The following is a 23,427-nucleotide window of genomic DNA, read 5'->3' on the forward strand; positions in this document are numbered from 1 at the left end:
ATTTTGATACCATCTGGGTGATTACAGTAAAATAAAGGGAGCATTACATTTACTATAAAAGTGCTAAGAAAATATCATTTATTGTAAATGGACGTATTTGCATCAATATTGATACATATATTATGTCTAATGATATATTTTCATTTTTACTGGCTATCTGAGCAATACATGCTTACGTTCTATCATTCAGTCAACCCTTTAATATAATGTATTCTACCAGGTCAAAGGTTACAAAAGCGGTGCGGAATTTCGCTCACAATTTTTCAGCTGCGTTTTTTAGTTCCTCAAAATCATTTCCACCATGAACTCCCATGATATCGGTAAGTACTGTTTTGAAGTTATAACATAAGAGCTTCAGCATCAACCTTATAAGTGTTTGGCAAGGTTGTGTGTGATTCTGAACTGATGATATGAAGAAATTTGAAGTTCTCTCCCAGAGGCCAGACCATGTGTCCGACAAATAGAATTTCATGTACGCTGTGGCTATTGACACACTCAGTGTGCCAATAGCCAAACAGGCTATTGACACACCGAGATGCCAGCCAGCCAATCAGAGCTTGTAACATGACTTTCCGACGCAAGTATACAAAAGGAACGGGTTCCGCACTGGTGTTCCAGTGCTAAATCAATGGGTCGAATCGGCCTCAGCACTGGTTTTCCAGTGCTGAAGAAACGTCAGCACTGGTTTTCCATTGCTGAACGGCCTTGTTCGAGTGCTGAAGCTCCCTCAGCACTGGAATTCCAGTGCTGAACCCAATGCGAGCACTGGATTTCCAGTGCTGAACTTCTCTGAGCACTGGTTTTCCAGTGCTGAACTGCCGTCAGCACTCGGGTACCAGTGCTGAACTCGCGGCAGAGGTCATTCAGCACTGGTTACCCAGTGCTGAAACCGCCGTCAGCACTGGAACCGAGTGCTGATATACAAAAGTAACGGGTTCAGCACTGGATTTACCAGTGCTCGGGAACTTTTCAGCACTGGAAGACCAGTGCTGTAAAAACTTCAGCTCTGGGCTTCCAGTGCTGACGTTTATAAAGCACTGGAACGTTCCAGTGCTGAACGTAATATTCGTGTACTAGTAGCATGCGTCCGTACGGCTGTCAGTTATTTCCTTTAGACTTAGGTATATCTATGCGTGTTATTTAATCTCCAAGCAGATCTTGCGTGGCACTAGCTTTTACTAGCTTTAGACTAGAGTAGACACTTGTGATATTGTTAATTGTGTATGCAGTTAATGGCACTCAAGTTTCTTTTCTTTTGGTCAATTGATACAAAAATTTTAAATGAACAAATCACATATTCTATACTTGTGGCAAAGTAGTGTCTTTTTAGTCAGAGGTAGACAACTAACAGTTGGTCTATCTGTGTGGTAAAAAGATCGCTTGTTTTTTTTTTTTTTACAAAGAATAGGTAGTTACAGGTGGACGACACATTCTGCTGGGTGTGCCAATAGCCTCGCTCATCATTAATGTATGTTGTGAAACCATCACCACTGTCACTATCATTCTATCTTTCTGTGTAGACACCAAGTACTAATGTGCTAACACCTCTCTTTGGACAATGATTGTAGCACCGCTCTAGGTGATAAATTTCTAAATTCTGACTCATGCTTAGAGGTCAGACTGACACAAACAAAAACACTGTTATTCATAATCATACAGTTTACTCTGGCCTGTTACTTTTAGTATAGAATTCCATTGCTTCAAGCAGGTGTTGGGTGGGACCAAACTGTTGTGTATTCCTTTCAAAATATTTATCCTCCCCAATCTCTGCTTTGAGATAGCATACATGCCCCTCACCTATACATGTTTGATGGGAGCGGGGGTATGAGCCTGTGCGCATCAGGTCATCCCTACTATTCTCAATATAAAAGTGTGTTGGATTATTTTCGTACAGGTTTGACATTATGAGACTGGCTTCCCCGTACACAGAACCAAATGATCACTTCTGACATGATGTTTCCTTTTTATTTTTAACTACCAGACCCAGATGATTATGATTGGCAGCCGCCATCAGAGGCTGACTTGAAGGTGATCGAGGCACGTCGTGAACGTAACGACCAGATCAGTAAGCGGATGGGAGACTATCTCCTGAAGGGGTGGAAGATGCTGGGTACAAACTGTGAGGAGTGTGGGGTGAGTATTCTGATGTCCTAATGCTACATAATGGTTCAATACATCAGGGGATTTTCTCAAGAGGAAATGAAAGGGGGTGCTGCACACTCATGCTCTAACTACACTACCACCTTACCCAGAGCAGATTCTCTGAAAAGCTAGTAGGTCACATGTGGCCATATGTGTCCTCAATTATGACCGCTCTTATTGTAAGAAGCCATACAAATTACAATACTGGGGAAGGGGCCAAATTTACACCATCCCCCCACTCCCTTGCACTTCCATACAATTCTTTTTTTACAAAAAAAACCTCTAATATACTACCTGGGCATAATGTCAGTGATTAATCAAATTTCTTCCTGAATAGTTGAGTTTTGTTTCATAATTACAATCACAGATACCAATGTACATAACTCATCTGTATATTTACCATATCTGTTCCCTGTAGTGTATTCTGCTGAGGGACAAGCAGGGAGCTGACTACTGTGTTGCCTGTAATGAACTTGAATCTGATCATGACAAGGATAATCCAGGTGAGGAGATAATGGCCTTTGTGCTGTACTGTCTGTGTTTGTTTATTTTTGTAGTCACATAGTCTGTGCTAGTGTTAAATTGACATTGTATTGGAGTTTAGCTTGTCTTAGACTTATAATTTTGCAATTCTCTGGCATTTTGTCAAGTCTCTTGACTTGACAAATTGCCAGAGAAAGGCAAAAGGTCATATGCAAATTTTGAGTCTCAAACTAAAATATTCAGATTTCCAAAAACTTTGCCCTGAACCTACAGTATTGAATGTATGTTATGCATACATTACTTTTCTGGCAATGCCAGCATTTGTAGAGTGGAAAAAAGAGACAAAGGAAAGGGCTTCAGACTTCTCAAGAAGTTTTTATCATGATTTTAAGCAAACTTCTTGGAATTTTTCTTGATCCAGCGGTGAATGAGGAGGCAGCTAGAGGACTGCATCGAGAGGCCCAGTATGCCACAGCAGCCAAGGACCTGGCTTCCTCTTCACAAGAACATGTCATCAACCATGTGGCCTCACCGCCAAGAAACGTCACCCAGCAGGAAGATACCGTGCCAAGGAACAGACTCGTTTCGGCAAATCCAATAGCCGTTGTGTCCAGCGCGCCGCAACAGGTCAGCTCGGCCAGTCAGAGCCATGCATACTCACCGACAGAGGCTGCTGGCGAATGGGGAGAGCTGACAGAAGTGGCAGGCATGTCGGTAGAGGCCGTTCAGAAGAAACTGTCATGGGCAACTGAAGAGTTAGGAAAGACCTCCTCAATAGAGAATAGCATTCAACTCTGCATATTGATAAAGGCTTGTGCAGAAGCATTGATAGCATTGAAAAAGATGTAGAAAAGATAGGAGCAGTACAGAAGCAGTTATTGTGTAACAATACCACCTTGTTGTAGTCTATAAGGCCAGTCAATGTTGATTGTTATCTGACAATGACAATCACTCAATTTCAAACCCTTACTTGTAGTACCATGTTTTGGTGCTAGGTGGTGCTGCTGCATCACAATGCATGTAAGTGTAATAGTACAACTTGAAGGTGTATGTGTGCTATTCACATTATGTTTTTGTTTACACACCACACCTGGACAGTAGAAAGCCTATAAATTGTTCATTACTAGAATAAAATATCTCCAGATAGGTTCAGTTATGGTCCTTGTGTTGCATCTTTTAAGTCAATTAAAGATAAAATTGCAGTGAAAGACCAGCTTACACTCTTGATGCTACCCACAGCTTTAACATTTGCAGTTCAACATCAATGCCTTACCATTCATGCCTTTGTGTCAAATGTACATTGTATGCTGTGTGCAGTACTGTAGTTTTCCTGGTTGGTCAAAAATAAAATCTCTTTTTTGATATACTTCTTCATTTCATTCTGCCTGACAGATGGCAAACAAAATTCAAGAGATGCATTCTTACCAGGAGGATACTCTTTCTCGATTTAACCAGTTTTACAACAATCCTAAATTTTCAAGCAATGGGGTAATCCAGTATGCCTGACACCTATACAGGCTATACGAGGAGCCCGGGAATTGAAGGTATGTTTCCAACAGAGTATATTTTTAAAAAATAGCCTGGACCCCTAAAACCAGGATTCAGTCAATTTAGCCACCTTTGAACAATTTCATATAAACGTTGTTTTGGATCTCATAACCCAAGTAAGCAGGAAAGCTATAATTATACTTGGAAATATGAAACCTACCATTGACCTATACTGATGTAAGAGCACGTTTCTATGCCACAGAAAGTGGGACAAACAAGCTAGGAATAGCTCAGTGCTATGCAAGTGTCTGTGCTCATTACATCTGTATGAAAAGATGCTGCTGTCTGTGGGATTCAGGCAAGCAATATAGAGAAAACATTGGCAGAGTGTCAGGAGATATTCATAGCTTTTTATTTTCAGCTTTGCAAAGCCATCCCAAAACAGCGACTTTGAATTCATGGTTGGAGGCACCATCACATATTCATTGTAGATTTTTTTACCGTAGGATTTTTGTGATGACTCGTATGATGACCATCAAAGGCTGCATTTTATTGGACACATACAAAAGGACCCTAATTCGCCATCTTTAATGCACAGTACAGAATGTTTGCGGGCCCTTATGTCGTTGTCATTGCTTTTTCTTTCCAGGATTCATGGTGAATCCCCTTGCTGAATTCAGGTTTTAAATACATCAACTACTCTCATGTATAGGAGTACCCCCCAATTCATGTATTCAACCTATTAAGCTCTTAAAAATTTATGAAATGTAAAAAATGTGACTAAAAACTTAACTCCCTTTTACCAGCTTGACCTACATAGAACATGTACCAACATACAGGAACTCCAAACATGCTTTAGAAGTGTTTATTCTAAAACAATGTAACGGTACAGAAAGCACATCCAAATAAATAGGAGCCAATAAACATGTCACAGTAAATAAAAAAAAGGTTGCTTGTACTTAACAAGGAAACTGTTGTTCTTTACAATGTGGCCATTTCTTACATAGACAAAGATGTAACGTTTAATACAATCATGCAGTGATAGCAGGTATATATTTAAAGTATTTATATCTTTACAATACAAGGTTAAGGTTTAATGCTAAATTGCACCTTTTTGATGATTGTACCCAACTTTACTGCCTAATACCACATGAAACTTTTATACCATCTGCGTTATTAACAAGACATTTTCACATACATGTAAAAATGCAGCATTCAGTAAACAAGTGAACAACATACAGCAACATGGACTACAACAATGTCCAAACCTTTTTAAACAAGGTTGCACCAAAAAGCCCTTTCTAATGCAACTGTACAATCCTAGAGTACTATATATGAGTGTATGGGATAAATAAGTTGCATTTTTTAACCCTTTCGAATTATGGCAGTTTTTGAGCAGTCAGCCAATTTAACACAGCATTTTGCTATATTTTGACGAGATAACTTCCATACAACAAATACAACAAAAAAGTTGTTATTATATGGCAGTTTGCTCTGGATATCAAAGTATTCTCAGAGTTAACATCAAAATAAGATCAGAGGTCTGAATGAAAATTGCTGTCCACTGTTCCCATACTTATGCTACATATGATCCCAACAGGCTCTGGAACTTACACATGAAAAGTGATTTCATGCATTACATCAATGTTTTGGCATGGACAGAAACACCCATCCTTGGCACCCATCAGTGATCACATTATGGCCACTCGGAGGATACAAACTGTGTGGCAACTGTTAGATATGTCGCATCATTTATACCTTACAACCTATCCTCTACCACTACACTGTCTTCAGTATAGGACCTGATAGAAAAAAGTACAAAATACGCACCATTTTTAGAATATTTCTGCACACAGGCAACAATACATGTACAAAGCACCTAGTACTTGTACACCTGCAACATTGTTATTATTCTTGTTAATACAACAGAGTGGTCTGCATGATACAAAATCTATAACATTTATACAAGACTACCAGAAGCCTTTTTCCCATCCTTAAGCGCCTTTAAAGACCATCAAGGAGGCATAATCTTATCTTAACACAAATCTTAAAATGTTCTGTCTGGAAGACATAGTATATATAGTTGTATTTATAGCAGTATGTATAAAAGATGGCAGATAAAAAGATTCTAGCTAACTCTGCAACCTTGTAAATGTTGACAACTACCTTCTACTCATGAGCTCCATCAGGCAACTACAATGTACATAACCCTCTACATAAATATGCTTTAAAGCAGATATTTCTATAAAACAGACTTAACATACAATGTACTGGCTTATCATAACAGAACTTTTGATACAAATCCTTAACTAGACACACAGTTTAACGCTTGGGGCCTGCCCTGCCCTGGCTTACGAGGGTTTCCAGTTGCAACTGTGCTTCTCCATATTTACAGTCATGACCATTAGACAAAATACCGGTACTCTACGTGGAAGACACTGAGATGCGTTCTCTTATTCAACACAGTCACAATCATCTTTTATACATGTCTGGTGCTAGTAAAGATGAACAAGTATAGCCCAGCTGTCCACTACACATGATTGGATCCGTTCAACTGGCTGTAGATGTCACTCCATCTGATACCCAGCCCAGGAGAAACTACACTTCGCGATGACATAAAGTCTCCCAAGAAATCGTCCTCGTCTTTCATGTCGTTCTTGATGTTGTCCTTGATATGGTCAATGTCCGATTCAAAGACTTCTGTTTCATCTTCCTCTTCTTCATCTTCGTCATCCTCCTCTCTGCTGTCCTCGTGGATGGTGTGGTCGTACAGTCTTGAGTCCATGCTGAAGGAGCCGCTCTCCGAGGTGGGTTCTCCGATGGACTGTTTCACCTCCTGGATGCCTTCGTACAGCGACCACAGTTTACACAACAGCGAAACGTCCATCTGTCGCAGGCCAATCTGCAACGGCAGGAAAAAAAATTTAATTCATGTGAAAATTGTGGGTTTTACAACATTGACACACTAGCTCATGACAAGTAGGGTTTACAATAAGATCATTTAACAATTGGTGGTTTAAAGTCTTTGGATACACTGTACTGTATCAACAGTAAAGTAAACAGTGGGAAGGTTAAAACTCCCCTCAGGTCATTCTAAATGTTTAACCAACTGCATAATGACAACACAGACTCCCTTTAACACATTTAATCCCGTGTTTGGATAACCAGACTGACCTAGAACCCCTCACTTTTGAATATGTCATCCTCAAGGGTGAGACCAGATTGACAGAAAGGCTGACAGCACACATGTTGTACTTTTCACTTTTTAACAAGTAGTCCTGGGGGAATAGGAATGTTGACAGAGTAAATTGACAACACACACATGCCAAGGACACACTGCAGGGTAATTGATTGCACAGAGCTCCTTGTAGACACTTCTTACAAGGTAAGGTCTCCCAGATTAATGGAGGGTCCATGAGATTGAAGAGGTGCTGGGATTGCTTTGACATTGACGGTGGAACTAAAGACAAAACAAACACTGAGATTTACAACTTCTCCATGTAAATACCAAGCTCAGCACCCTATACAAGGCAGCGCCCACCACAAACAGTTTAAGGCAGGCATAACATCCTTTGAACAGGTAAAAATAAGACTAAACCAAAACACAACGACAAAAGCCAACCTGTTTATGGAAGGACATGGTTACTTCTAGTCCACTGCTGCCTTTCAGTAAGGATTTGTAGTAAGAGAAACAAATAAACATCCCCCAAGTTGAAGAACCAGTATCTGGTGACCACCTAGCTACACTCGTATATAGTGATGGGGCATTATGGAGGATATCTCCGAAAGTCAAGGATATAACAATAAAATACTATAGCATAGAACCCGTAAATTGAAAATGCTGATAGTCACATAGTAGAATGTAGGGCATTTTTTATTTGCTGACAACAAGGAGGTACTCCTTGCTGACAAGAAATAGGGATTTCCAATTAAGGCAAATAAACATAACTCTTATCATGTCCCCCTATGGACTTTGCTATCACCACCCTAGAGTGCTAGCTATAGGTTTTCAAGATGGTGCCAGCTTTCTACATGTAGTAGTCCTGTACTGTGTCAATCAACATTCACTTCATCAGGCTCCAACTTATCTTAGCAAACTCAAAACAGTCAGAGAAACCTTACAACACAAAGGCTAATTGTCAAAACAGCGATCCTAGGAAAAGTAAAACTACCTGTATGTAAAATAACTTGAGGTTAGAGATACTCTCACTCAGGCTACCTGTCTGGGTCAACAGTCTGTGTGTGCACAGCGTTAAGAACCTGTGTAAACATTTACTGACTGGCTGGATGAGATTGTAAGCCTGAAGTAACAATAGTGAGGGAAACCCCTCCCTTCCTCTTCTGGGTGATCTCCCTGATTACTATATACACACCTGTTTTTCTCATCTTACAGGACCAACACATATCTCAGGAGGATGATACCTTCCTCTCTGCCCCCCACCCCACCATATACACATCTGCAATTTCTAAATTGGTTTGATGGTAGGGTAGCATTTACATGTAGAATAAAAATTGTACAAAGAGTATGTTTATCATTTCTGCAGTTTGATCAAATCCAAAACCTTTCCTATACTAGTAAATAGTTTAATGTAGGTAAATCTAGCTGCAGACACACTGGCATATTTTTTAAGACTCAGAACATACATACTGTACACACCTGCAACCTATAACTGTTCTGTCTAATATGGTGTGTGAAACAAGCTATCCAAGGTCTGGTTTGTAACACAAATAACAAGAAAAAGATATTCCCTCTGGTCACACTTAGTGCTATCACACCATCAACTTGTGTAAAACAAAAGCTAATGCACTCTCAGTCTCAGCTAGCCCTGTACTGTTGTAATGGGCTTGTGTTATGATTATACCTTATATTATATGCAGTGTGGAAGAAGAAAGGCCATACTTATAAACATACTTTTAAACAAACAATGAATGAATTGGCAAAACAAATTGAGACAAACAATTTCCAAAAGCATGCTTCATTTCCGAATGAACCTTGTTTGATACATGCATGAGAGACATCCACTGTGCAATGCATGTGTCTCAAGAGCGCAAGGTCAAAAACATGTCCATTTGGCCTTGGTTGGAGACGCACCATTTCATCTGAAAAGATGTTTAGCTAAGATACCCCCCTCCCCCATATAAACACAGGTGCAGCCCTTTTTTGTCAATGTCAGGGCCAATTCTACCAAAAAACAGCGAAGTTATCTGGCAATTCAGTCGTTATGGTGAGAAGCAAAAACTCTAGCCTAAATCTGTACCCGCCGCCTCCACCATGGCATAACCTTGTGTTCAGTACAATTTACAAAGGAAGGTACTCCAGCACTGCGTGGTAGTCATGGTAGTAAGAAATGTCCATGTCTTAAATCCTAGCTTAAACTTTTAAAGTTTCAGTCAAAGTGAGAGATTTGGTCAAGCCACCCTGCAACTTTTCATATAAAATGAGTCCCACATCAAAGGGGGGGGCCTGTTGTTTGTCCTCTTTAATACCTTACTCCCTATAAACATGCTTAGATAGTGTATTGTGTGCAATCTGAGTTAAAGCCATTTGCAACATCTTTCCCAACATTATATACATGCATAGGGAATGAATAAAGACTATATTTGTAGATGTTAGCTGATGGTTTTGGAAACGTGCCTGGTAAGTTAGTGTAGCGTCAGTAAAGGCCACCCATTAGTGCCATTCCTTTCCGCCAAGAGTCGCTCCTCAACATTGCCCACATTCTCTTACACTTTGGTGACATTTGTGACATAGCTGCTAGTTTGTCCAACGGGCATTACGGTGCTAAGATCGACAACCTCTCAAAGCTATGTCATTTCACAGGTATGTGCTCGGGTAAATAATACACGTCTTCGCAAAAATCCGTGTCATCCGCATGGCTGAAGTCACATCTGCGAGGGGCACATTTCTTACCCCAGTGCCTGAAACAATCAAAATATTTCAACATACTTAGACATACCGTAATAGCTGGTTCAAGTGCCATTTCCTAATTTTCTTAACATAATCAGGAACATTACACCAAATGTCATAAATTAGCTTTGTGTTGCTTCAGTATAATATAATTTTCCATTATCTAATGGTTTCAAAGAATGGAGTATCTTGAATAACAGTACAAGGCACACTAACTTGACTAAAGGGTAGACAAATTACTCCATACTATCTTGTTGAGTTGTCCCAAGACTAAATGAACATGTATATCATGTAGGTCTCTACTTTCTATAATTGTAATTTCTGGGCATATGAAAAGCCTGTTGGTTGGGAGGAGCTATCCACATAAATGTACTCAAACTCATATTTATCCATAGCTGCCAATAGTAAAATGGAGTGAGCTATTTTGTATACAGGCCCCGTTCTCCCCAGAATTTTTTAGTATAGTGGAGGGGCTGGCAAAAATAACCCGCACCAACGCGCTGCACTTTCATGAAAATGGGTTCATTTTGCAATGACAGAGGGTGTCAAATACTACAAGTATAATATACTGTTGTTATTCATTTGTTGTGAAGTGGCAAAACTACTATTGTTTTGATCATCGCTCATTCACAAGTTTTTGCAGACAATGCTGACTGGAAAAGTGATGCCACTTGGTACAAAAATCTGTGAATTGTCATTAATCTTAGCAAAACTAACAAAGAAAATAGGGAAGAAACACACTAAATTTGAAAAATAGTATAGTGGAGCTGGCTGAGAGTATAGTGGAGGGCCTCCCTTATTCCACTCTCTGGGGAGAACCCTGGTATACCTACTTCTACCTGTTAGACTAGACATACATTTTGTTTTTGTATTGATGCAATGCATTCAGACTGACCCTCCACAAACTGACCTTTTTGCCCCGCATTTTATTTTACAGTGAATGGCCAGGATATTCACCTTTCCTTGGGTTAGCCCTAGGGTCAAAATGTCTCAACAGATGTCACTGCCCTCTCATCTTGACAAAGGATGAATGACGTCCATGAAAATGTCAGAATTAAATATCTTTGATACAAAAACCTCTCATGGAAAAGTGGGGAAAGACAGAGAAAAGAAAGGAAAAAACTTTTACAGTCCCTATGGCCAGTATATGGACACTCGGACAAACCTACATGTAATGAACAATTGGCCCAAAGCCGACAAAAACAGCTGGAAATGCATCTTAGCTGGCCTTTTCCTACTGATAGGCACCTGAATAACTGCAGAACTCTTTGATCTACAGCTTGAAAGTGATCTGTAGAAATCAAAAACCACTGCAGACAGCTGCTCAAGCATTCAACAGGGATTAAGACAAAACCTTGGGTCTCTATGTCAACTTCAAATGTAATTTTGTTCCCTTCACAAAATTCACATGCCAGGAGGTCTTGCCACCTGATTGCCTGTCATTTATTTCTCTTCAAAATAAGAAATGAAAACAATTTTATCATCATCCTGTGTAGATGGCAGAAAACCCATGCATTATTATATAAAACTAAATATAATTTTGACTTAATTCTTGAATACTGCAATAAAGAAATTGGACAGTGACAAATATCCCACATTCAAGATATAAAGATGAAATTATGAATCAATCACCTTTTGTATGAAAATGGTATATGGACATGTTTACTAATTTCTAAATCTGCAACATCAATCATAGTGGTAGAATGTAGAGACGGTGACCGCTCTATGTTCCGAAATCTCCATGTTCCGAAATCTCTATGTTCCGAAATCTCTATGTTCCGAAATCTCTATATAAATGGTTCCTGCAGCCTGTGATATATTATATTCCGATATACTACATGTATGCAGGCGGCAGTCGAAGTGAGCGATCGTTGGGGAGGAACAGCCTACATGTATCTAACACGGACCTTGGCAGCGTTTCATATTCTTAGATCAAATATCTTTGCCTTTTATTCTCATTTTATACAATTTGGGTGGACGAACTCCAACTCCATCGTAGTGTCAGACGAATTTTCGTCAAACTTGGGAAGCGCCATTTAGTGACCTGTAATGACCTCGCACCACCTTGATAGCATCGTATCGAAAATTTTTGACGAAGAATAAAAATATACTCTCATATTCATCAAAAATATATATTGATAACAAGTTACATAAACCAATAAATACATATAATGATGTATGCATACAAAGTAAACATTATTTTGAAATATACATATGCATACAAAGTAAACATTATTTTGAAATATACCTGCGATTATTCGCATTATACACGAGACCAGATAAATTGCGGTTAGAAAATTGTGCGTGTTTAGAAATGAAGACAATTTTCCGCTGAAATTTGCGATCGAGTTCAGATTCTGTTTCAGATAAACAGTTCAAAACCTCTCCATTGGCACAAGAGGGGAGTATTAGAAGAAGGTACATGATAAAACCAGAATTTGAATGTTTTCAGCACGGGGGACCACGCACGTGCACGCGACCGTCGGAATCGGGTCGGCGTTCAGGAAGGGTATCGGAACCTTAGTTTGTGGGCATGAGCTTAGTACGAGTTACTATAGACTTAAATACCATTCACGTTATATGTACATGATTATATATTTCGGAACATAGAGATTTCGGAACATAGAGATTTCGGAACATAGAGATTTCGGAACATAGAGATTTCGGAACATAGAGATTTCGGAACATAGACATGTAACCGTAGAGACAAAGATTTCAAAATGGGGGAGGGGGGCAACCTAGAAGTGTAGGAAGGTCAACTGTGTGGTCTGACTTTTTAACCTCCAATAGGCCAGGTGTTAGCTTGTACCCAGCTTGATTACTGACAGTACACCGCCTACTCTAATGACAGATTCCTACCATCATAGGTAATGGGGCTGAACTATGGTATTAAAGGAATCACTTGCTGACCACACCCTATATTGAATGGCAATGCTACCTTTGTCAATGACAACCCTGTATAACTAATATCATAGCATTAAAGCGCGAGTCATAATAAAGGAATGTTGTGGTATTGCATTTGTGACATCAGTCTGACTGCACCTGTGTTGGTGTACGTTCTATCATCATACATCCATGCATATCTATCAGGGCATGATAAGCTTGTCAGATAGCAACAACGAGTACGGTAGAGGCACCCATATGGTAGAATGCCATACATGTATGTGATTATTATCACTTCAACTGGAATAACAGGACTTGGAATCCAGCTGTGAAGGCCATTCGATTATGGCTCCCAGTTGTGCAGTACATAAAAAGAGAGATTCTCTGAATTCCTTGCTTGAACTTGATCTTTCAGCTACATACTATACAAAAAAACACCTTTTGAGGCTTTTCAAAACCTTCTCATCAATAAATTTGGTATTCCGGTAGACTAAGATAATTATACCATATGTCAATATTTTGCCAAAGTCAATATTTCTCAAAAAGGTTCAGGAATATCAAGAATTTGTTTCCAATACATTGGATGTAATCTTGAGGCTGGATAACAGAGAGATTTGCATTACCAGAAAGCGATAATATAAACTCAGTAAAGGAAACTAGAAAAGTTAGCACTTTCTCAAATTCTCCAATTAGTATTCAGCAATCTTCAAACTTTGATAAGTTCAACATGGTCATTTCTGACAGTCATGGCACATCATAGTCCAACTAAGCCCGAAAAATGTCTTCAGAAGCTATCCCCAACTTTACGTCCCAGTGTTATTGTCAAACATCCAAAACTGAAAGGTGGAGAGGGGACTGGGGCCAACTCTAGTACTTCAGTATGGATGAGAAGGACCAGAGATGTAATCAATGAAGACTGACAACCCTGCTGAGGGTCAGCTCATGGCAAGCTGTGCACTTAATTGCGTCCCATGTGAGGACTTGGTTGAAAATTGTTTGGACCAGAAGCTGTCCAGAAACTGCACAGTCTGCATGTATAAATGCATAGCTCTTTTTACAGTTGAAGCTTTGATGCAGTGCAGGCATATCATCTTTCAGTCCCCATTGCCAACCTGCAACACAAGGCTTTAAATCTCAAAATGAACTACTTTTGACAAGCCTAGGGCACCTAAAAATAAGCATGTCACTGCTGAGTTGTTCCTAAAAACAGAGATGAATATGATGACCCAGATATACTTTTTTGTTTGTCTAACATTGTATTTGCGACTGCGCTAGCCAATCTACTTCAACAGAATTTGATAGCACAGAGGTGCACATAGCAGCAACTCAGTCAACGCAACCTTTTGACCAGACACCAAGGTCATTTCACAGGGAGAGCTAGAGCCTTGGAAAACATGTGACGGGCTTGTGAGGCCAAGAACACCATCTGAATGCTAAAACCTGAAGCTCAAAGACTCCATTGCATGCTTGACTTGTCTGTGTATTGTGTCTGTAACGTACATTGTATATACTGGTGGTGTGAAGCTTAACCATCTGGACCATCTGTTATCAGATCCTAAGTCTGTAGTGCAAAGCTACAAGGTAATAGCAATACTACATATACACATTGCCCTGGCTTTCAACACCAGGGCTGTTTCATTACACCTCCTGGATTGGTCAGAAAAAAAATGTTCTTTCCTGACCCCACCCTATTCTAACCTAACCCCTTACCACTCATCTCAAATGCCAAACACCTTCAACATGTTCAAAATCATTCAACTGCTCTTCACTACCCAGGCTTTCCTTTATCTTATCAATTTTGCTAACACCCCTTGGGAATCATAAATGGAACAGCCCTGCAAATACTGGCGAATGAAATTTCCCATTAGAATTCAATTTACAATTCTGATGACACTGCTTCTCTTTTATGGACACACTGCAATCAAAGACAACCTGTCTTGTATGTTTGTTTTAGTCTTCATAGGTCCACTGTGTCACATCAATCAAAACACCTGTGTCTTCCTTACATCGTAAATTGACAGTGCATAATGAAATATGTGCCATAGAAAATACAGCAAACCACTTTTGCCTTGTATTTACGAGGGGTATCTACCTCGGGGTTGCATCGTTCCACTCTGGTTAAGTATTGTGTAATGGGCTCTCAGAAGCTGTTAAAACAATAGTCCTCTTCCCAACGGAACATTTCCGGCCATGTGAATTGATTACGGGTGCATACCCTCTGCTTCAAGCCATCTGGCTGGTAATGGAACAGGTCATTTGCGCCCAGTTTTGTACTTGATGAATGTGGGCATCTGCAGAGTTTACAGTCAACATGTCAGGTAGATGGACCTTTCATCAAGCCTACAGCTTTCTAATCTTCTTTCTTGTAAATCATTGATATTCATAAATCCACTTGCTGTCAGGACCTCATTTATCACGCCTGGTCCATTACTTCAAATTATTACTATGCCATATCCATGGCATGAGCTTAGGGATACAGCTCAAGGATTAACAGACAATGTTCTGTTTCTCACATGACTCCAAAGACTGAAGTTATTTGCAATTGATTATTTGAACGTCATTCTTCTTCTTGTAAATGTTTTAATAAATTGCTGTCATAATCAAACGATACAAATATAGCAACGTTAGAGCCAGCATTCCACAGTGAAGTTCCTGGAAACAGAGATATCTTTCCAAAACAAATTCTACATTTCCTGAAGGACTGAAATCTGCCATGCTCATCTCCTGTCCATCCTGTATTCAAAATCTATAAATTTAACCTTTTATATAACTAACAGTCTAACATTATCGAGTCAGACACCCCTTCCAAGAGGCTTCTCAAAGTTCTTCAAACGCATTTTGCCCCAAAAAATCAAGTGAAATCAACAAATTGGTATCCCTTTCCCTGATCTCTAACACCCCTCCCAGTTCAATGGACTATCCCAACCAAGGAGGAAGAGACAGACCCCTCCCAATGGGAGCACACTGCAGTATTTTGTCATCATTTCATGCATACTCGCTGTCTCTATGAATTCCCAAACCTCCAATTATATATTCACTTTGAGGCAGCTGATACCCAACAGAAATCCTAACTGTCCATTGTCTATTCCCAGCGTTGTCCATGATGCAGCCATGCAGAAGAGAAGACACTTTATAATATATATTACTTATTATTATATGTTACTAACATCAACTACTAGATATAGAGTGTTACATGATCCCATGTACCACCTGGGTTGTCCCAGACATAAGGACTGGGGTGGTCTATGCCCTCACACTGGCCAGATACCACCTCTTTCCTATCAGATAAGGTTACCTTATGAACCCTCTGCTGAGTGGCTTATGTCAGACTTTATTAGATAGGACAGCCCTTTTGGGGCATACCCTAAATCCATGGAAAAGATTCAGTTTCCTAATATATACATCTTACATTAAGGAAGACAGTGGAATAGCATTTTCCTGTAAATTCTTATTCAATTGCTGGGAAAAGCTGCAAGGCTTTTTTCTTTATTTTAAGCCTGGGTTATTTGATTATTTTTTAAGTGGGGTATTTCTGGTATTTTTTCCCTCCTGAGTTCTTTTTTCAGCAACATTTAATTTGGGAAATCCTCTGGGTGAATGCAAGAAATACCAGTCCTTAGGCTTTAGGATTGACATCTGAACCTCATTTACCCCTCCTTACATGTTGCAGAACACAGTAACCTCCTTGTGTTGTGGGGAAAAAAAACTCACAGGAGAGCAAAAAAGGGAACGGCAACATGGGGTTTGATTCCTGTTTATTTGTAGGGGGCGAATGCAATTGACAGGCAAACTATGATGTTTGCTTGCCACACACAGTTTCAGCAAATTTCCACGGGAAAGCATATACGGACAAAACGACTAGCACGCACTGATTCCGTTTATAGCACAAACACACACAAGTGCAGCTTCCAGCAGGCATTGGCAAGAAGGCTTTAGAACTTCCTCTCACAAATCCAACATCCTTCTGTTAATTCCGATTATTCCTCTTCTTGCTACTGTACTGCCCTTATAATGAATTGGCCTGATCGCTAGATCAGCAATACTTTGAAACCAGTAGAAAGTAAGAAATCTTAGTTGTACCAAGACATCATTTCTTCCTTGAATAAACCACACTGCATTCAAGAAATGCAGCCAAATATATTACGTTCTTGTTCAAGTATTCAACTCTAGTGCTAACCCATTTTTCATGAGGGCATTTCAACAACGAGCTGTCAAACCAAGAAAGCCACACACTCCTTCAATGTCAGCTGATATCAAAGGCTCTCATTAAAAACCATAACAAGGGAACAGCCAAGGCCCTGCTAAAACTGACAGAAGAAAACGTAAGAAGGAGTACAAGCAGAAATTTGAGCTGAGGTCCCAGGGTTGTAGTCAAAGGGTTCCCTGTTTAGAAGGGTCACATGTGTCTAACCCCTTCAACCACCCACTTTGTCACTAAGGAAATTAGAAGCAACACTACCTTTTATTGACTCTAACATTCAATACAAACTCACTGCTTTCCATTAGCTTCCATTGAAGCGGAAGTCTTAAAAGGAAAACATGTGTTGTAGAAATAAGTTAAGTATAAACATTTAGAATTACTTGAATAAGTGTCAATATTACTTTTGGTAAAGTAGACAGGTGGAGCAGAATTCAAAACAGGTGTGTATTACCAGGAAAAACTGTGTATAATCTAATTTTTTAATTGCTATGATACAAATACAATCTAATTAGGAGAAAGTTCTTTTGTTGTGTTTTAGAATAATCCAACCCCTAGTTTGTTTCCTTGATTCAATCTCTCCAGGCCTGCACTTTCTGACAAAAACCGAAATTGCCTCAAGGCGTTTTTAGCTCTTTCGAAGGAAGGCCAAAAGGAAGTATTTCATCAACTGATTTAGATAACATCTGTCAGACTAGGGTTGTAACATTTCCTCTATGAAAATTCATAAAATCTGAGCATCAAATTTTATTGGTCTTTACAGGAAATTTATTCTTACAGGTGAACTGTTACATCACAAGACAATACTTACCATTTCTCTCCTGAGGAGAGCTATAGAAGCCTCTAGTCCCAGCTTGGGCCGTCTCCTGGCCCCGGGGACGGGATGGTCATGTCCGTTGGCGCCGTTGGACCCGTTACTGCCGTTGAACAGGGCCATGTGGTGCGTCTGGGACCGGGACAAATCGTCCTGAATCATGGACTGTTTCGTGTACAGTCGCTCTAGGTCTCTCCACGAGTTCGCCGTGTGGGTGTTCAACAGCCCGCTCAGGCTCTTCGGAAGGTCGGGTAACCCCTGGATGTTCGCCATCGAGGGCACTCTGGGTCTCCTCTGCGCCAGTTTCGCTGGGGAAAGTTTCTCGGTCGCCTCCGTCACACCGTGCCGCCGAGGTAAGAGCAGCTGAACGGTAACCTAAACACGCGACAATCTACCTGATCACTGCTGGGGCTAAAATCCTCGTCTGTGGTACAAACACGAACTGACCCCAACAATAACAGAGTATAAACCTTGTACAAACTGCTTTTCCACGCTGATTTGAAGTCGCGAGACGAAGAAATCGTGCCGGGTTGTCCTGAGAGAGAAGCAGGCAGGAAGAGGTCTGTTCCGTCTGCGGAAGTGGCCGTGTTGGGTCGCATGTAGCCTTGTCCTGGGCTCGGTGCTTGCTGACTCCGCTAAAAACGGGCGTTCCGGTGAATTCCCAGGCGATGACGCCGTCAGATCGCTTCCGTCACTTTAGTGAAAACGTGCCGGTCGAAGTGGATGTCGCCTTCGTGACGAATCGCGGTAGAAATTTGTAAATATTTGAGCGTGCGTCCACAACAGTCCGCCCACACATCCTCACAGTTACACAGGACCAACCTGGACTGTTCCAAGAAAGAAAAGAAAACTTGGGGGGTGGAAAGGGGCGACCGCATAAGATGTGTACTTTAATCTGAAACAATGAAGAAAACAATAAGACTAAAAAGAGTTATCATACAAATATATAGCAGATAATGAATACAAAATAGTTCTAACAATAGCGAAATATACTGTAAATAAAGTGTGTCCTAGTGACTGTGACCTAGTGACACCCCTTAATTTTTTTGAAACAGTCCACGGTATCAAATACAAAAACGCACAATGACGTACTGGTATGAATATGCAGTACAACCGGTCCAAATATGGGCATGTTTGTTGTGACGTCAGTATAGGCGACGTTTGTCAACAGCATGATAACCATTGTCAAACTCTCGTGGCAGGAAATACAAACAATTTTGTTGTAAACATCAGCTTTACAATATCTACTGTAACGTTATGCTTTGGCGTTAGTGGCACCGTTTATTTTTCAGCATAGTAGTCACTTTCAATGCAATTGCTTATTTGTTTTGCTATACTCTGATAAAAGTTAATTAAAACGTGATCTTCACGCCATGTAACGTTTAATAACATTACCGACTTTCGCAAACTATGTATGTGTCATGAAATTTTAGACCACGAGTTCGACTCTCTACTACTGTTATCAATACTAGATTAAGCTGACTGATGATTCTATCAGATTTTATGAAACTTCAAAAAAGGGAGAACCGTAACGGTAACAGTTGATAGTGATTGGTCATTCCGTTCTTCAAACATTTTACAAAGATTAGAATTACACATGTACTAGAAGAGCACAAATACGACGAAATAGAATATTCCCTGTACCAACAAATTTACATGTATCCTTAAAGCTCACCCCTGGCCCAAACGTGCGTGCGTGCGTGCGCGCGCGCACTTGTTTGTATGTCTGTGTTTGTGTTTGTGTTTGTGCGTGTGCGTGTGCATGTGTGTGTGTGTGTGTGTGTGTGTGTGTGTGTGTGTGTGTGTGCGTGTGTGTGTGTGTCAACGTACAGAATGAAATCAGAGGTCGATGCTGTTGGGTGCACTGGATCAGAGGTTGTCTGCAGAGAGCTTTGATCCCGGTAGAGGGGGCTGCTGAAGTGCGGGCTATCGATAGATGGGTCCGGGTTGGTTGCTCGGCGATACTGCTGTTTCACATGAGCCACCTTTTCACAAACAGTCTTCGCCGCATTTTCATTTCATCCCTCGATCTTTAGGACGATTCACCTTGTATTTGAGCAATAATGTTATATGCAGAATCGTTCCAAACTAAACCACAATGAATTTCAGGATCTGAAAATTTAAGAAATGGCAACCCCACAGTTTCCACAAACAGCGAGCATCGTTTTTCAGCGGAGAGGTAATAACGTTATGTCTACATCGGAAAATGCAGATTCTACCGGTCCGCGATGTCTCATACATCATATCCCTCCAGCTTAAATGTTGAAGACAGCCTAAAACGTCCAAGTACTGTACATGGCGATACAGTTTTATTTGGCACACAAACAGTCTCAAAGTGTTCTACCGGGCCATGGTTTGTAATGTCTAAGAGAGTGTATCGGTGGGGTTTGCATGTTGGGTCTTTCGTGTGTACTTTAGTCCATGGTTTTGATCTCTGCCAAACTTTCCCTTTTAAATATTTTTCAACTTAAATATTTGACAAGAAGTGAACTTTATTGTGCCACTTTCCCCCGGTTTGGAATATCTTAATGTTGCCATCTTCATTTTCTTAGAAATTCGTCTGTCATGTAAGATGAGGCATGCGTGTCCCTATCTTTTACTGAAGAACTGATGCATTGATGTATATCATACGCACCTTAAACGTCAATTCTTCACAGCAATCAGTTTTAACTTGGTTAGGTGAAACCTGTTACATGATTATGATGACTAGAAGACTAGAAACATCGTCTCAGTAAAGTCCGCTTACTTGAACGAGCATCAGTCAAAGGTCTTCAGGAGGGTGTGTCATACAGATATCTACTAAAGCTTTGCGTTGTGGGAAAGATGCCGTTCATACATTGAAAACGGTGAATGGCATTGAAAATGACTTTGACCCCATTGAACAAGAGCATGTTTCCACCTGCCCTCTACTGGCTTCTTGTTTCCGCCGCTCCCGGTTTCGAAAACGTCATCGTACACGTGACGGCATTGTTTTCAACTTGTGTTGTTTGCACTTCAACCTTTGTAAGCATTTGAGCAGGTTTCTGCGTCGTTACAGACTGGTATGAGTATGCGAAAGTAGGACTTAAAGTTCATCATTCCTGAAGTGCGCATTTTTTCGACTGGTACTCTGAGAAGTGAAGTTTCTTCGGAATCGCACCCAGAGTTACAGGCCGCCAGTTGGCTGTTACCTCAATATGGCAATGCCGTGGCGCTTCCCACCACCTGGCCAACCCGATCGAAACCAGCAGGAAGGTGGGTTCCTCTTCTTCATCTTTCGCCACAGACTACGCGTACATTAAGAACCCGGGAGGAGCACATTTGAAAGTTCATCTACGTAGTAATCCCAAATAAGTTTTTAAAAGTTTGGTTATACATGTTGTCAGCCTTAGCTTGCAGTTCATACTACTAGTACTTCCGGGTCTAGATCTGATCATGTACGTAGTGGTTTTCAAAACGTTAGTACGGGCTCTGAAGATTTTTCAGTATTGGTCGGCAGTAATATTATACAGAGTGTTGACTATAGCCTTAGTGGTCACTGGCACTACTGTAAAAACAAGAAAACAAGAAGTGTGATACCCTATAAGTCCATTAAATATTTGGGAGTTGTTCTCAATTCCTTGTTTTATCTTGTCTCCCTTATTTAGATGTTATGAAAAAGAGGTTGTAACTAGAATAATGTATTTCTATTGCTCTTCAATGAATTTAAAGGCATTTTGCACCAAAACTATATGTGCTGCATACTAGCTACGATGTACTGAAAGAGTGAGAGAAACGCCAAACAATAACTCCATTTTCATGGCTAAAATGTATGCAACACATGGTGTGTTGGGGGTGCGGGGTATATAGATTCAATAGCAATGTCTTCAATTTGATTACCAAACGTAGCGGATAATCATACAACACATGTGAATGTGAATAAAACTCTACACTACGTGGAGCGTATGGCTACGTTGCTACTTCCGTGACCCCATGGCATGGGGCCTCAAATGTCTGGCAAACAAAAGGTTTACATTTCACAGAGAAACTGAAGACTGGATAACAACTACCATCGCTTCTGGAACTACGTTACGTTTGTGAACGTTAATGCCATGAACCTTAGCTACTTCTGGCGAATCTTGCATTTATGACTTATCGTTATTCCAATACATAACTTCTTCCTACGTGTTCGTCATTAGGTTTGCGGCATATTCGCTTTTACTGACATGCATATTATTGACATCATGGCTCTTTTGACAATCAATACTAGTATCCGATTTATCGAAGTGCAGATATATCTATAACCACGGGGAACACGTAAACCAAACAACGGCCTTTGTGATGTTGAATCACATGAGCTGTCAAGGGTGAGCCAGGTCAGCCAGTGGTATATGGCATCATTCAGAAAACAACTAACGTTACAATGTCAACAAAGAGGGCCGTCAGTGCCAACGGTGCGAGACGGTTACCCGCAAAAATATGCGCCCAAAACACAACAATATGCATTTTGAAATGCAGAATCCTCTCGCACACCCGGCTAACTTTGATAAAATTGAAAAACTAAATATTCATGGTTTTTCAGCCTTCTCTCCCCAATGTCTGTAACGTTTTTTAAAGATCAGATATAGGAAAACAATCGATTTCCTCCAAGAAGCGCCATACTGTGGAAGTTCATATGGTGCCTGCTCTACAGGTGTGTCACCTTTGACCTCTCTGTCACAAAGCCTTTCATTCCATGGCTAAATGGCCCAGTTTCGGTGACGTTGTGCCCCTTTGTTCTTGTTTTGCCGATCAATCCCCACAGGTTTCGTGTTTTGACAGATACATTCATTTCTACCTTAATAGGCCTCCCTGATAGTATCGACTTCTGTCAGTTTCTAGGGTTTATCATACAAATAATCCGCATCTACTCCATTAAGCGACCACCGAACTAATTATGCAATCCTACACGATATTATTGCAGCGTTTTACATAGACTACATCTATAAGAAACGCACAAGAGAACAGCTTGTGCATCAGTGAGACCGCCAGAGCGAAATAGAGTTAATTCCAGTTGTGGCGGCCATTTTGGATTTCTGGGGTCATCCGGGGTCATGGCACCAGAACGAGACTGCAGTGGGTACCAGCTGGGCATTCTACTATATAGGCTGTATTGCAGACATAAGTATGCCATCTTCGGGAGTGCATTTCACCCCTCTAAGGTTAACAACTGCACAATATATGCCTGTTATCTATAGAAAATATTGTTTTGAACATTTGAACTTGATTTTGGTGATATTTCTTATTAATTTTTCACATTTTTTGACGGGTGACCTGAGAACAATTAATGTCAGTGTTTATGTCTTCCATATGCGCTGTGTATCGGTAACTGTGATTAAACCCTACAATAACATGGAAATATCGGACTGACAGACCTTTGGGTAGAAATTTAGAAGCCATTTGGCTGCTATTCTGATGATTTCACGATGCCAAGAACCGTTCGGCAAACTACACTCTATGGGAAAATCCTGCGGCTCTCAATGGGGAAGGCGGTGTATGTACCGGGTGTGCTCC

The 23,427-nt window shown here is 40.5% G+C and overlaps 2 protein-coding genes across 3 annotated transcripts; one reads left to right on the plus strand and one right to left on the minus strand.

The window, feature by feature from the left end:
- Nucleotides 1-154: 154 nt before the first annotated feature.
- Nucleotides 155-3,777, plus strand: LOC118427987 (protein ZNRD2-like). The gene is made up of 4 exons (XM_035837956.1): nucleotides 155-320; nucleotides 1,982-2,133; nucleotides 2,561-2,645; nucleotides 3,047-3,777. The coding sequence occupies exons 1-4, from the start codon at nucleotides 302-304 to the stop codon at nucleotides 3,472-3,474; spliced, it is 684 nt and encodes a 227-aa protein (XP_035693849.1). The 5' UTR covers nucleotides 155-301; the 3' UTR covers nucleotides 3,475-3,777.
- A 726-nt stretch (nucleotides 3,778-4,503) lies between these two features.
- Nucleotides 4,504-19,192, minus strand: LOC118427949 (protein FAM89A-like). 2 transcript variants are annotated; one of them, XM_035837917.1, is made up of 3 exons: nucleotides 17,914-19,192; nucleotides 7,302-7,391; nucleotides 4,504-7,015 (listed from the first exon to the last, which is right to left on the minus strand). In XM_035837917.1, the coding sequence occupies exons 1-3, from the start codon at nucleotides 18,187-18,189 to the stop codon at nucleotides 6,644-6,646; spliced, it is 738 nt and encodes a 245-aa protein (XP_035693810.1). In that variant the 5' UTR covers nucleotides 18,190-19,192; the 3' UTR covers nucleotides 4,504-6,643. The 2 variants fall into 2 exon arrangements, with proteins under 2 accessions (XP_035693810.1, XP_035693818.1); XM_035837925.1 differs by lacking the exon at nucleotides 7,302-7,391 and having other exon boundaries at nucleotides 17,914-18,793.
- Between the last annotated feature and the right edge of the window lie 4,235 nt (nucleotides 19,193-23,427).

The sequence above is a fragment of the Branchiostoma floridae genome, chromosome 1 (assembly GCF_000003815.2).
Source record: "Branchiostoma floridae strain S238N-H82 chromosome 1, Bfl_VNyyK, whole genome shotgun sequence".
NCBI lineage: Eukaryota > Metazoa > Chordata > Leptocardii > Amphioxiformes > Branchiostomatidae > Branchiostoma > Branchiostoma floridae.

Coding starts and splice junctions, on each gene's coding strand:
- LOC118427949 (XM_035837917.1), bottom strand. CDS start 18,189: ATGGCGAACATCCAGGGGTTACCCGACCTTCCGAAGAGCCTGAGCGGG. Junction 7,392..17,913: donor CTCTCCTCAGGAGAGAAATG/GTAAGTATTGTC, acceptor CTATTCCCCCAG/GACTACTTGTTAAAAAGTGA. Junction 7,016..7,301: donor TGAGGATGACATATTCAAAA/GTGAGGGGTTCT, acceptor CTGCCGTTGCAG/ATTGGCCTGCGACAGATGGA.
- LOC118427987 (XM_035837956.1), top strand. Junction 2,134..2,560: donor CAAACTGTGAGGAGTGTGGG/GTGAGTATTCTG, acceptor TGTTCCCTGTAG/TGTATTCTGCTGAGGGACAA. Junction 2,646..3,046: donor TCATGACAAGGATAATCCAG/GTGAGGAGATAA, acceptor TTCTTGATCCAG/CGGTGAATGAGGAGGCAGCT.